Source organism: Dermacentor albipictus, chromosome 10 (assembly GCF_038994185.2).
Source record: "Dermacentor albipictus isolate Rhodes 1998 colony chromosome 10, USDA_Dalb.pri_finalv2, whole genome shotgun sequence".
Taxonomy (NCBI): domain Eukaryota; kingdom Metazoa; phylum Arthropoda; class Arachnida; order Ixodida; family Ixodidae; genus Dermacentor; species Dermacentor albipictus.
The window spans coordinates 30,088,635-30,103,190 of NC_091830.1; the positions used below are offsets into that span (position 1 = coordinate 30,088,635).

The following is a 14,556-nucleotide window of genomic DNA, read 5'->3' on the forward strand; positions in this document are numbered from 1 at the left end:
GAGTGCGCATATATATATGTGCGTGCTCATTGAAGCATGTATGTATGCGTTTATGTATATATTCGCAATGCGAAAAATCATGCTCCTCTATTTCCATTCCCAACGGGCAGCCCGCCCTTCTGAGATAAGTTTCAGTAGTCTCGCGGTGAAGCACACGCATAAACTTTCAATCCAATTTTTATGAAAATCATAACAATCATATTTGCAAAGCAAAAAATGAACGGGCATGAAACACACACACAAAAAAAGTCTGAAGATGAAACAGATAGGATGCTAGAACATAAGAAAGCTTGCGCTTTACTTCGCACTGAGTGCAAAAGAGCATTTAAAAGTATAATTATAGAAGATACGATCTCAAGAAGCGACTTTGTGATGTCGCAAAGAGGACATCATGCCCAGTCATTTCATACTAAGTTTCCGGTCGCATCATGCCTGCATTCGTTCGGTTTGAAATCGACGAGACAATTTAAAACTTCCAGGAGTTTTGCTGCCACCACTCCTCCCACTCTTCCAGCTGGATGACTTGGAGATCTCCACGCTTCCGGTCTTGCACTTCTTGCGTAATATCCTCTGTAAGAGGGTTCGTTTCATGTGATCCATGGACATCCTGGATAAGTCTGAAGCGCGCCTGGTCACGATTCGTGCTTCTTCCACCACTGTCGTGCGTGGAAGGACGCGAATGACGAGAAGGGAGACGAAGAGGAAAAGTCCGGCAACGGCGAATATCAGGTCTTCGTGTCCAGCTGGTTTCAGGGCGAGGGTCATTGCCGCGCACACGGCCGCGATACGCCCGAAGGCGAACGCCCAGCATGCGACACTGGCGCGCACTGCCGATGGAAAGCGTTCCAGGACGTAGGTGAAACAGTGTACAAAGATTACGTTAGAGACGCCCTTGGAGAGGACGAGTAAGGCCTTGCTGATCATGAGGAATCCGGTACCCACCGCCACACTCAGTGCGCATTGTATGAAGCCCGTCAACAGGAAGCAGACGCTGAGCACTCTGACGAGGGCAACGCCGGTCATAAGGAAGTGCATCCCCGCGTACGTCGCCAGTGTGATGACAACCGTGAGGCACGGGATCCAAAATTCGTTATGCGGTGCCGTCAAAAAGGTGTCGAGGTAAAAAACAAAAGATATCGAGAAGCAAACGGCAAACATAGCCAATGCTCGAGGCCGGACGGAGCGATAGTCGACCAAGTCTTCCGTGTCCGCACCTTCGCGACTTGAGTGGATCTTGATCTGTACTCTCAGCTTTTCCACGAGACAGGCCGTGACAGGAAGAGGGACATTGTTGGTTTCGGCAGCCTGCATCATGACTGCTTCGGCCGCGTCCAGTCTTCCTTTCGCGACGAGCCAACGGGGCGACTCCTGGGCGGTAAACAAAGCCGGGAGCAGGAGAGCCGTCGGGGCCAGGAACATCACCTGCTTCAGACGCCAGTCGATGACCACGGGTTTGACGATGACAATCCACACCTCACATAAAATCAGGCCCAGCACCGCTACGAGGAGGACTTGCTGCGGTCTGTGCGCGTGCGTCATCACCTCGAACGGTATGAGACAGGTAAAAACAGTTTGCACCGCGACACTGGCCCCGGTAAGGAAGCGCACCACAGCGTACGGCACGTAATTTGTTGCCGCGAAGGTGCACACCATGCAGGCCACTACCGCTGCGGCGGAGGATAGAAGCATGGCTCTCCTGCCAACGTAGTCCACGAAGGCTCCGGCCAGCAAGAGGGAAACAATGGCGCCGGCGTTGTGGAGGGCGACAAGGGTGGCTGGAAGCAAACGTTGGTCGCACACCATGTTCCAAAAGCTCACCACGCTGGTGTCGGCAGTCCTAACATCGTAGTCCCACTCTTCACAGGGCACGTCGCGTGAGTCGTTGGTGTCCTGGAAGCATCGGCTGTACCACTCGTCAGCGCCAGATAGTACAGCACCGCTTTTTCGATGCTCAGCGGAATCGCCGTGGACAGTGGGTGGCTTGCAGCGTTCGTAAATGCGGCAGCGGCGGAAGCGTCCATCGGCCTCTATTGGTATGGCAATATTCTTCCAATCGGCTGCAGAGATGTTGAAACCGGCGAGTGGCTTGCACCAATGGTCGGCTTCACCGGTGACGATGGAAATGACCGCGGTTTGGCAATTAGCCGAGAAGAGTCCCAAAAGAATGAGAAGCAGCATCCTCCGCTGGAAAGGGCCGTGACCAAAGGCTTCTTCGCAGTCAAAAGACTCGCTTGTTCGGAGATCGGCGCCGACGAGTCGGTGGGGGAGAAGGACGTCCATCGCCAACTTCTCAGGTGTCGCTCTTCGGGTTTACTAGACTTGTACCGTATCCGAAGGGACGATTGCAGACGAGAGCTAGCGGTGCGGAGGGGTCGAAACCAATACTTCTTCTTCTGCTTCTTCAGCACGCGCACTTCACGCTGTCACAGTGTCGCGCGACTTTGTACGGCGTTCGCATATCCGCTTACTACATGGCGAACAAAAATTGTTCATTTCGCTTCATCCTTTCATAATAATAATAATATTTGGGGTTTTACGTGCCAAAACCACTTTCTGATTATGAGGCACGCCGTAGTGGAGGACTCCGGAAATTTTGACCACCTGGGGTTCTTTAACGTGCACCTAAATCTAAGCACACGGGTGTTTTCGCATTTCGCCCCCATCGAAATGCGGCCGCCGTGGCCGGGATTCGATCCCGCGACCTCGTGCTCAGCAGCCCAACATCATAGCCACTGAGCAACCACGGCGGGTTAGCTTCATCCTTTAATAATGCGATTGCCACGTTTATAATAGTAGCCTTTTCTACTATTCTGGTAAGCTACAATCTAAAGGCTATCCTATGATTGTCTTAAAAAAATATCCGATGGAACTACTGTCACGATTAGCGCAGGCGTTCATGCGAATAACACTGAAGCAATCTAGGGGCGCGCTGCCTTGTCAAATGTAGTCGATTCGCCCAATTTTCTGGTACGGAGATTTTCACTGTCCTGTTGCTCAACGATCCACACTCAATGTGCGCTATCGTCCCATCCTTTTCATTTCACTACATTCTTCAGCCTCGATCGGCTGTTCATGATGCTAGATTTTCCGCTTCTCTGTAGGTTACTTGTAAAATTTTATGCGGCCGATATATAACACCTTGACTCTTCTTTTGTTTGTCTATCAGCGCACGTACACAGGAGGAGGTTCACGTACTTGGATTCACATTTGGATCTGCACATACGGAATGGACAAAGCGGACTATTCGGGCACATACGCAGTGACACATGCCCAGTTGCACATATTCAGTGACCCAAGTTGTCTATTCTTGCACATAACTAGTGGCACATGCCAAATGGGCCAAGTGGTCTACTCCCAAATTTCTTATTCGGAGCAAGAACGAAATGGCACACATACCCAGCCACCAAGAGGGATGGGGGATCATTCCTAATGTGAAAAAGCAGATAGGCTGGCCGGAAAAGCTTGGTATGTGGCTAGCTACTCTGCGCAGGGAAAGGTAAGAAGAGTAAAGACCATGTTGACGTAAAGGACGATAGTTCCAGGCCGACATACTTAGAAGTGCCTGAAGTTCCCAAAGAGTGCTAAATGCAATAAATTACACTTTACAGAGGCCCATGTTGTTTACACTTGCACATACCCAATGGTACATGCCCATTACACATACTAACGGGTCAATTTGTCTATTAGGATACATTCTAAGTGGATACACTCGCTGGTGCCTTGCGTACCTTTCAGAATCGGCAAACCTATTCTTATCGCGAATGCAGTGTGAGTATACAAGGATCGGGGATAACGGAGACAACAGATAAAATCAGGGATAACATTCGAGAAAGTTGCTGTGCATGCATGGACGCGCGTCCTGCGCGGACCAGTGTGTTCAACTTTCCAACGGGTGAAATATGGTCCCCCGAAGAATCACAACCAGGTACGCGTGTCAATCTCCAAAGGCACAAGCTTGCGTGAAGGAGTGTAAATACGGACCTACATGCCTTAAATTGCTAGCGATAAAGTGCTAGAAATTCAAAAAGAATGTCAATCATGCTTGTGATGTGTCCGCGACAGCTCGTGTGGAACCCACGTCGCTCAGCACAGCACCCCCATGCTCTACCTGTTACACCACGCGCAACGACGCACCCGCTAAGCCACTGCAGCGGGTAACGTATTGTTTGGAACGTAAATAGACAGAGCAAGAGAGATCGATCAATCGAAGCTGAAGATGTTAGTCCTTCTGCACTGCAATGATAGTTACTGCTCTAAAATTGGCCTTAAAGATGAGTTATTCCTACGTCCATTTCATATTAAATCTCACACTGGCCACCAATTGAAGGTCAGGTACTGGTGAGGCGATGCATCATGAGTGCTTGCTTTCAGGCATTAGTACCACCGACCGATGGCGACTTGAACCACCTTCCTGCCGTCGTCGCTGTGATCTGTGACGCCGAAAAATTTCAAGGTGGTTGCCAGTGACTACGTACATACTCAACACTTCTCTCCATCCTGCATCCGTGCTCTTAGGCTATCCAGATAGATAGGCAAATGAATGAACAAATTAAAATAAATAGTAGATGAATCCTATTGATTCCGGTTTTAATAAGTAAAGAATGATGGCAGTGGGGTATTTTGTGCAACTTCAACGGGTATTTGAATCATTTAATTTCCTCGACCTCACTATTGCGTAATGCCACAGAGTTTATTGAATTGTTTAAGTGGTCCTGTGCACGTATTCCACGGCAAAATCGTGATAAGGACGAGTCAGGCAGGGGGGTAGGGACTGCAGCTGACGTGCTGGAGCGTCAGCGAAATTTAACGCTGACCGGCCTCCTGCTTACCCAGAGATTAGATGGCCACGTGAGTCTAAGATGTCGCACAGGACGTGAAAGACGCTTTGAGGTGCCCACTGGCGAAGACTGGCAAGAACACATACACTTGCAATGTACCTGCAGCAAATGATATGTTTTGGGTGATAAGGCGTTTCAAAGGGTCACTAGGTGACCGGCTCGGCGGCTTAGTGGTTACATGGTCGTCGTTATGCTGTTGAGAAAGAGGTCGCGAGTTCTATTTGGGACTGCGATGGCACCGCTTTGCGATGGGGGCGGAATGCGAAAACGCTCGTGTGCTAAAATTTGGCCGCACGAAAACGAAACACGTGAATATTATTCTCGAGTCCACCACTACGCATTTGCCTCGTAGCCCGTTTGATGCTTTCAGCCATAAACACAATCAATCAATCAATCAATCAATCAATCAATCAATCAATCAATCAATCAATCAATCAATCAATCAATCAATCAATCAATCAATCAATCAATCAATCAATCAATCAATCAATCAATAAATCGCTGGGAATGTACAAATCGTAACAAGATTTCGACCGCGCCCTTAAGTGAGCACACAATTGACAAGCCTTCTTTTCGCTGCATGAATTTACGCGCAAATGTTTGCAAAACTTCTCAATAGACGAGTAACCTTCGTCCTGCCGGCATCTTTCACTGACATCTCGCCCATAAAAGTGATTCGAATGCAGCACGTCGTTCCAGTGGCAACCGGTTGCCTCCGGGAGTCTTCGGTCTCTGCGCTCGACGTAGCTTTACGCGGAAAGCGGTACGGAGGGAAAAGCCGTTGCGTTACCGGTATTCCTTGTCGGGGGTGTAGCTCAGATGGTAGAGCGCTCGCTTAGCATGCGAGAGGTACTGGGATCGATACCCAGCACCTCCAAAGCATTATTTTTTTTGTTTTTCTAATTCTGAGAGAAATTGCGTACTTCGCTTAACATGTAATGGAACATTAAAGGATATACTGCCACAAAAGTTTGACGTGATAGCAACAAGGGCCCCGTGTCGCAGAAAATCAGATGTCGGCGTCGGCGGCGTGGTCCGTGAGAGAAAAATCATGCCGAACTGCTCGACGCAGGCCCTTCGTGTGGGGCAGAGGATTTACTGAACTGATTAAATTTCTCAAAGTAAAATGTCTCAGAAAACTCGTAATGTACGACTTGCCCTGACACGCTGTCGCCTACTTTGTGGAGGCATGGCTTCAACAAAGTGTTCCTTAGGCTAGACAGAGCAATGCCACCCTTAATCAACTGGCGCGACTAGAACGAAAGTTCAGGATTGGTTTTTTTTGTCTAGGCTGTTACTCCCAGCTTGGGACGGTCAGTTACATCTTTACAAAAGCAGCACCCTCAACTTTTTCTTGACATTTTTCCGCTAAGGCATCCAGCTGTTGTTGAACATGAGCACGGCTAATTTCCGTGAGAAGCAAGCATTAAGCAAGCATTCCCAATTTTGCGTCGTCAATCCTCGATGTACTTTTGCGTATACAGTGGCAACCATTATGGCTGTGTAGATGGATGATACGTGCTGCATACTACTGTCCACATTCTAAGGTGATAAAGACTAAGACACAGAGGATGTGCGTGCAGAAGAGCAACCCTGAGAAATGTCCACGATTCTCATTAGAGTAGCCTATTCAGCTTGGGAAGAGAAAGAAACATAAACGTAGTGTTTACACGCGCACAATAATACAATATGCACAACTAAGTGCTAATTCTCACTTATTTTCTAGGTTTTTGCTTCGGCGTTTGACCAAAGCCGAAACCGCCGTACGAAGAAGCTGCGTTGATTCAGTTTCTGCTACAAGGGACACAAATCGCTGTCCAACTGTGATCGACTACATGGTGCATGCAGTAGCACGTGTGCAAGAGATCCACCCGGTTTATTTCCCTTTATTTCCCCAGAAAGCAGATCGCGAGTATAATAGCATCAATATACAATCAAGCGTGAAGGCATTCAGAACTGAATGACGCAGTTCCTGTGTTTTCTTCACCTTACCGGTGAAACAATAAGTGGCTATGTAAATGCAGACGTAGATAATCCGTAAGGAAAAGCGTACACAGCGACGCAACCCCCGTAATTCTTAACCTGCTTCTTCAGCTTCTCCGCAGGAGAGACCGTGGCAGGAGGCGGGAAATTATTGGTCTTGGCCGCCTGCATCATGACTGCTTTGGCCGCGTCCAGCCTTCCATTATTGACTAGCCACCGCGATGATTCCCGTGCGGCAGACAGAGGGGGCAGGACAGCCGTTGGTGCTAGGAAGATGACCTGCTTCAGGCGCCAGTCGGTGACCACGGGTTTGACGATGACAATCCAAACCTCACATATCGTCAGGCCTAGAACCACCAGAAGCAGGACATGCTGCAGCCTGTGCACGTGAGTCATCACCTCGAACTGCATGAGGCTGGTAAAAATTGTGTGTACGGCCACACTGGCCCCGGTATGAAGGTTCACGACAGCGTAACGCACGTAATGTGTCACCGTGAAAGTCACTACCGCTACTTCAGAATCCAGGAACATGGCTCTCCTGCCGACGTAGTCTACGAAGGCTCCGGCCAGGATGAGGGAAATTATGGCGCCGGCGTTCTGCAGGGCGACAAGGGTGGCCGGAAGCAAACGTTGGTCGCCCACCATGCTCCAGGAGCTCACCGCACTGGCTTCGACCGTCAGAACGAGGTAGTCCCACTTTTCGCAGGGCACGTTGCGTGGGTCGTTGGTGTCCTGGAAGCAGCGGTTGTACCAGTCGTCAGCCCCGGTTTGTACAACTCCGCTCTTCCGGTGCTCAACGGAATCGCCGTGGTCAGTGGGTGGCTTGCAGCGTTCGTAAATGCGGCAGAGGCTGAAGCGTCGTTCGGCCTCGATCGGTATGGCAATATTCTTCCAATCGGCTGCAGAGATGTTGAAACCGCCGACCGGCTTGCACCAATGGTCGACGTCACCGGTGACGAGGGAAATCACCACGGTTTGGCAATTAGCCGAGAAGAGTCCCAGAAGAACGCGAACGAGCATCCTCCTCTGGAAAGGGCTGCGGCCAAAGGCTTCCTCGCAGTCAAAAGACTCGCTTGTTCGGAGATCGGCGCCGGCCAGTCCTTGGGGGTGGACGACGTACACCACCTGGTTCTCAGGTGTCGCTCTTCGGGTTTAGTAGTACTGGAGAAGGATTGCTGATGAGAGCCAGCTTTGCGGACCTGCCGAAAAGACGGCTTCTTCTTCTTCTTCTTCTTCTTCTTCAGCGCGTGATCCTCAGGTTGTCGCAGTGTCGCGGGTCCTTGTACGGTATCAGCTTTTTTGGTTACTGTTTTGCCAACAAATATTGGTAATCAAATCTTAACCTTTATTGATGCGATTACAAAGTTTGGACTACTAATGCCCGTACGGGTTGCTGCCATCTAAACGGTGTTTCATGACTCTCTTAAAAAACATCCAACGGAAATACTACGAGGAATGATGTCGACGTTAACGAGAATCGAACTGAAGGAATGTAGAGACCTATCTTATTGCCGTGTTCTTCCATTAAGTGTAGCCATATTGCTCAATTTTCGGTTAACGACATTTTGTTCCCGTTTTTCTAGCTCAACGCGCATTGCTGAATGCGTGCTGCAGATGGTCGTATTCTGTTAATTTCATTGAATTATTAACTAAATATATAAAAAATAAATAATTATATATTTATTTCTTCAATTATTCAAATAACTTTATTCAGTGCCCTACGAAATGGTGGGGTGGGCTTGGACAGTGCCTAGGTTTCGGCCAAGGGTTGTTGGCCCTTGGCGGCTTACTCGGCTCGCTGGACTGCCCAGAGTTGGTGCTGCAAGTCCGAGGTGAGCAACGCAGACTCTCAGCGCGCGCGGAGGATATCGCTGTTTGAGGCTGCATCACTGTTATACTGTATTACAGCCGTACATTCCCATAGGATATGCTCCAGGGTGGCTCTAGAGTTGCAATGTGTGCACTTGTACGTTGGGTATAAGTCTGGGTGTATTACACTCCTTTCTCCACATTGAGCTGTTCTTGGTGTCAGCTATTTCACTTGTCTGTAGCTGACTTCTTGAAGTATATGTTGCCGACTTCATTTGTCTGTTTTTCTGCGCGGCTATTTGGGACTCCACCCAGTGGCGCATACCCATAATGGAGGATTCATCAAGAATGTTCACGTGTCGAGCTTTACATTTGCAGTTGCACATACCTATAAAGAGAGGTGTCCGGCGAGGAGCCAATATCTCTGCAATGTTCTACATGGCATGCTTAGAAGTATCAAGCTACTATAATTGGATGGCTCAGGAGTGAGGGTCAACCTGAATATCTCTGCAACTTTCGGTTTGCAGATGGCATTGTCCTGTTCAGCAACACTGCGGACGGACTACAACAAATTGTTGAGTACGTTAACCAAGACAATTTAAACGCGGAGTTGAAGATTAGTATGCAGAAGACAAAGGTAATGTTCAATAGCCTGGCAAGAGAACAAGAATTCATCATTTGCACTCAGCCTCTTGATCGAGTTTGTGCAGGAGTATGCTTACCTTGGTGAATTACTAATTGCTAAAACTTCTGATCATGAGAATTTACAGAATGAAAAATGGGTTGGTGTGGATACGGCAGGCATTATGAAATCCTGACTGGGAGCTTAACACTGTCGTTAAAAACCGCGCGATCATTGCATTATACCGGTGCCAGCATATTGGAGAGAAATTTGGAAGCCCACAAAAAAAGTCGTGAAAATGTTAAGGACCGCGCAAAGAGCAATGGAACTAAAAATCTTAGGTGCAACGCTAATAGCCAGAAGGGAACAGTGTGAATCAGACAGCAAACGGGGACTGCCGATATTATAGTCGACATTAACAGAATGAATGATTGAGCTGAGCAGGCCATGTAAGGCGCAGGGTAGATAACGAATGGACCATTAGAGAGTAACTGAATGGGTGCCAAGGGAAGGGAAGCGCAGTCGAGGACGTCAGAAAATTAGGTCAGGTGACGAAATGGGCAAATCTGCAATCGAGAGTTGGAATCAGCTAGAGCAAGCAATTGGAGATCGCTGGGAGGCCTTCGTCCTGCAGTGGACACGAAAAAAAAATATAGGCCGAGGATGATAGCGAATGGTCTAAGTGGTTTATTTGGCAACTACCCCTTCACCCAGGTTGTTCCCAGTTGTCTACAAGGCAACACACCCAGTGACACGTACACCCAGTGGCTCAAGGGACAGAAGAGAACATTTCTAATTCGAGAAAAGCAGAGGCCTCCCGCAAAAACTTTGCTACTCTGAGTCGATAACAGAAAGAAGAGCAAGGTCCAAGTTGATGTGAAAGAGGCTAAATACGGATCGACGACATACCCGGATCGACGACATACCTGGAATGTCGGGGAAGTTATCTGATGACAAAGAGACGGATGGGCATCCTGAGCGAGAATCTAATCACCTCTTAAATAGCCACTACCACAGGAAAAAAGGATTTACGAAAGTATGAAGTACCGATAAATCCACTCCTACAAATTATCATTCTAGTGCTTCTTTTATATAGCGTTTTTCACTGAAGATTTAGAAGAAGCAGTAGAAGTAGACAACAGTAATCAATATTGTCGCATATTTACCAAGTTCTTCTGTCGAATATCTATATTATCTATTATCTCCATAGATCTGGTCCGGCGCCCTCCTCCTTATTGGCGTGAAGATGAGTCGATAGCAAAATTCTTGTCATGAGGCGATTTCTCTCGATTAAGAAAGCATACTTCAGTGGGACAATTTCACGATGCTGGAACAAGTATTGTCTTTCGCGAAATTCTGTATTTGAAAGCCTCCTCTCTAGGACAGTATCGTGCTGATGTTGTTGCAGCTATTGCAAGGTTCATAAATAAACCAGGACGACTTCCTTGCTACATTCTTGAATAATTAAATCTATATTTACCCTCTTCTTTTGATATATTCCAAATTTCTCATTAGTGTTTCTTTTTAGATTCGGCTAATTGTATTCAAGAGCCTTCCTATGTTCTTCGTCAATCATCCAAAGTGAGTATGAGGCACTCGTAGAAGAAGCTCAACCAACACTCGCGTTTATGTTTTGTTTAGTCATGTGGACTTAGTAGTTCGCGACAACAGCCTCGATTACAAAGGAAGAAAGACGCACAGAAGGCGCACAGTCGCTCTTTTCTACTCAAGGACAAATGTTGCGACTCAAGAAAAACCTTCGGACTGCGTTCCACGCGCCAGGCCTCAATTATCCCGTCACTCGGCCACGTTGCTGTGCAGTCCAGACAAGCCGGTAGACGCGCTGACACCGTGCCGTCGATAGCTCAGTTGGTAGAGCGGTGGACTGTAGAGGTTTCATCCCAAGCGGAAATCCATAGGTCGCTGGTTCGAATCCGGCTCGACGGACTTTATTTTTTTCTTTCTTGATAATCCTGCAGACTAGGTATTGCTTTGACGTTGTGTACCAATAAAAAATATCTGCCCGCGTCGAGCAAACACAGGAGCTTTGAGCAGAAATGCTGTTGCCTGTAATACCAGGTGTTTCAGAGAACAGCTTGAAAATTTTGTAAAGGTTTCCTGTGGCATACGGCACAATTATAGCTCATGAGTTCGTCATCTCGAAGAAACGGGCATTATGTGCAAAAAAATGAACATTACAGTAATTAACAAGTGAAGTGATTGTGTTTTGAACTACTTACCTTACTGCCCAAGTTGCAATTTACACATTCTGCTCCATTCGAGTATCTCTCTTTTTCCAGTGCGGAGGTAAACGTGACGCAGAATAAGAGGCTGTGCGAGCTCGCCTAAAATAAATCTGAAGTTTTCAGCTCCAGCGATAAAAAGTCAAACCAAGTCAGTCATTAATGCTTGTCAAGACAGGAAGGATGCCGAAACGGAATGGCGCCACCACATTGCAATTCTCGCCACAGATCCCTTTGACGTCTTGGGTTTTGCAAGCGTCCGGTGGGTCCGTATTAACTGCCAGTCGATAGAGAATAACAATCCCTACTCTGTATTTTCAATGTAAGCGAGGATAACTGAATCTGGCAGCCTCTTGGGAACTCTTACCCTCTACACTTATCCAAGTAGGTGGAAATAAACTGAAATTCCTGATGTCACGAAGATGTAATCAGCGCGGCGGAATTTAAAAACTGAGAGTTTATTAATTTACTCAACGGATAATCAACCTCATTAAGCCGTAGAGATGCAAAAGGTGTCCGAATCCCACGCTAGTCCATATCAAGTAGTGCTTCTCTTAACGGATTGCTTGCAGTAAAATTATTTATCCCCCAATTTTTTAAAAGTTAGAGTTCAACTTCAAAATAAAGCTATCGAACCGGCATCGGCCGAGCGCCACGAATAATTATTCTTTTTTATTCGCGTGAGTTTCCACGGGATATATAGCGCTAGAATGACATTACGTGCACATATTCAAGCCTGCTTTATGCGGACAAACTATAACGACGACTAACTAAATCAATTACATAAAGTTTTATGCGACTTCATCAAAGCGTGCCCGAAGTACTTCGCTGTTGTGGTGCTTAAAACAGCTACATCGGCCCTTCCTATTGTACGCCCATACACTAGAAGTAACTTTTCTATTCTAAAGAAATATTTGCACATTATTGGACGGACAGACTCCTCGGACTGTTCAGTGTGTGGCGCTGTAGAGCCTATAGACCATGTGCTCGTGGTGTGCCCTTAGTATGCGCGCGAATACTGACAAAAACAAATGCATTGAGACATTTACACAACGCACCACTGTCGAAGGACCTCTTGCTAGGCGTATGGCCACAGAGTTGGCAGACGACAGACACAATGCGTGCATTTTCACGCTTTCTAGGTGACACGGGCCTGGACTCGCGCCTGTGATACCAGTTGTGTAATGTGTCCTTCACCTCGTTCCTCGCATTATCATCCCCATTGTGACCCTTTTTCTTCCCCTCTTCCCCTTCCCTTACGTACAGTAGCAGGCCAGATGCTCCATTATCCGGCCGACCTCTCCACATTTTCAATTAAAATACTTCTTCTATTCTAAAGGTTATGCGGATCTCACACTCGCAAATTGGCCCTACTCGTTGCTGTGCAGCTTTCCGGCTGTGGCACTGCGCTGGTGAGCTCTATGTCGCAGGTTCGAACCCCGTCGCGGGGACCGCAGATGAACGGGGGCGAAGCGAAAGACGCTCGTTAGTGGGACGTTAAGGAACCTTATGTGGTCAAAATCATTCTGCAGTCAAGTATTTCAAGCCGCGCTTCGGCAATGAAATCGTGGTTTTGAGGCGTAATGCGGCAACATTCCGTCATAGAATTTCTCGCTGCACTGGACACGCATTTTGACGGTTTCGCAGTAGCGAGGAACATGGTTAATTGTCGGCTGTACTCAAATGAATTCAAGCTTGAAAACATAATTATTTACTCGATTGTTTTTTCTTTGGGTTATAAAAAGAGGAAAGAAAATGGAGGAGGCTTAAACTTCGCCTTTAGGAGTGGAACGCGACAGCGTTCGAAGATCCCTGACTGGTTCCAACTCTTTCCAGCTACTGCAGGTCACGTGACCATAATGTGCACTGGGAAACGCAGGCTGCGAACGCTGCGCACGAAATCGAGCTTTGTGGTAGTAACACGGCCTGTTTCGTGGGCCGATCCCGGAAGTAGTGCATAGAGGCGCGAAATCCCAAACGGCAGCAGGAAAAGGGGGTTGTGTTTGAGCTTCCGCGTAACATAATTGTGTTTTCTCGTATATCCAAATAAATATCCGACGATATCATGTCTGTAGGTTGTGTGTAAGTCGTACTTTACGAGTTTCCTGCCGCACTTTACTTTGAGAAATCCAATCAGTTCACTAACGGCTCTTGGCCACGTGGAGGGCCTGCGTGCTTCGGCATGATTTTTCCCTCACGGACAACGCCGCCGAGGCCGACATCGAATTTTCTGCGACACGCGCACACGCATAGACACACACGCTCACACACGCGCACACACGCACATACACACGTACACGCACGTACACACACACAAAGGCACGCGCATGTACACACGCACACAGCAATACGCGCACGCACGCGCACGCACGCGCGCACGCCTCCGTTGTTTGTGGTCTCTACTTTTCTGCCACCAAACATCCAATCGCCTCTTACTATTCCTTATTGCACACATGTTTGGTTTCCTCCAGCTATCCCCGAACTCAAGGACTTCGAGGAGGTCTAAACCTACAGAGCCTACACCGACAGCTGGGTAGATATCTGCACGTTCTAAGACATGTTCCATCGTTTTAATAGCTTTCCCGCAGCAAGCACATGCTTCTTCTTTCTTGGTGTACCTCGCTTTATAACTACGTGGTCTAAGGCATCCCGATCTCGCTAGGAAAGTAATTAGCTTCGCTTTGAGTGATCGTAAAATTATTCTATTGTGATTTCTCTTTTTCTTTTTAGGTAAATATTCACTGCAGGTTTCTTTTCCATTGCCGTCACCCATGACATTATCTAAGCCTCTATGACTTTCCGCTTGACGCCTTTGTCGCCATGTTGCTAAACATACCGGTCGCATAGCTGCGGTAAGCTTCCTAGTTCTTTTCCTCGACTTGATATCAACGTTTTTCCTCTACAAATACCTGAACGCTCTGATGATTATGACGTGTCAGGATCCCCTTTGAAACGTGGTATTGACAAATATTCAAGTAGCCTAATGGAATTATTAAAGTATGCTGTACACGCTTTCCATTGGAGCATTTTTGTGTAATCTATTCATTCTTAGTCCATTTTT

The 14,556-nt window shown here is 47.5% G+C and overlaps 2 protein-coding genes and 2 non-coding genes across 4 annotated transcripts; 2 read left to right on the plus strand and 2 right to left on the minus strand.

Moving 5' to 3' along the window:
• Positions 1–426: 426 nt before the first annotated feature.
• Positions 427–2,280, minus strand: LOC139050860 (solute carrier family 22 member 7-like). Its single transcript, XM_070527654.1, has one exon. It carries the CDS (start codon positions 2,278–2,280, stop codon positions 427–429), a length of 1,854 nt encoding a protein of 617 aa, XP_070383755.1.
• Positions 2,281–5,642: 3,362 nt separating this feature from the next.
• TRNAA-AGC (transfer RNA alanine (anticodon AGC)) lies at positions 5,643–5,715 on the plus strand. The gene has a single exon. It is a non-coding gene; the product is annotated as a tRNA-Ala (tRNA).
• Positions 5,716–6,848: 1,133 nt separating this feature from the next.
• Positions 6,849–7,841, minus strand: LOC139050861 (solute carrier family 22 member 7-like). Its single transcript, XM_070527656.1, has one exon. The coding sequence runs from the start codon at positions 7,839–7,841 to the stop codon at positions 6,849–6,851; it is 993 nt and encodes a 330-aa protein (XP_070383757.1).
• A 3,265-nt stretch (positions 7,842–11,106) lies between these two features.
• Positions 11,107–11,199, plus strand: TRNAY-GUA (transfer RNA tyrosine (anticodon GUA)). Its single transcript has 2 exons — positions 11,107–11,143; positions 11,164–11,199. It is a non-coding gene; the product is annotated as a tRNA-Tyr (tRNA).
• Positions 11,200–14,556: the final 3,357 nt, after the last annotated feature.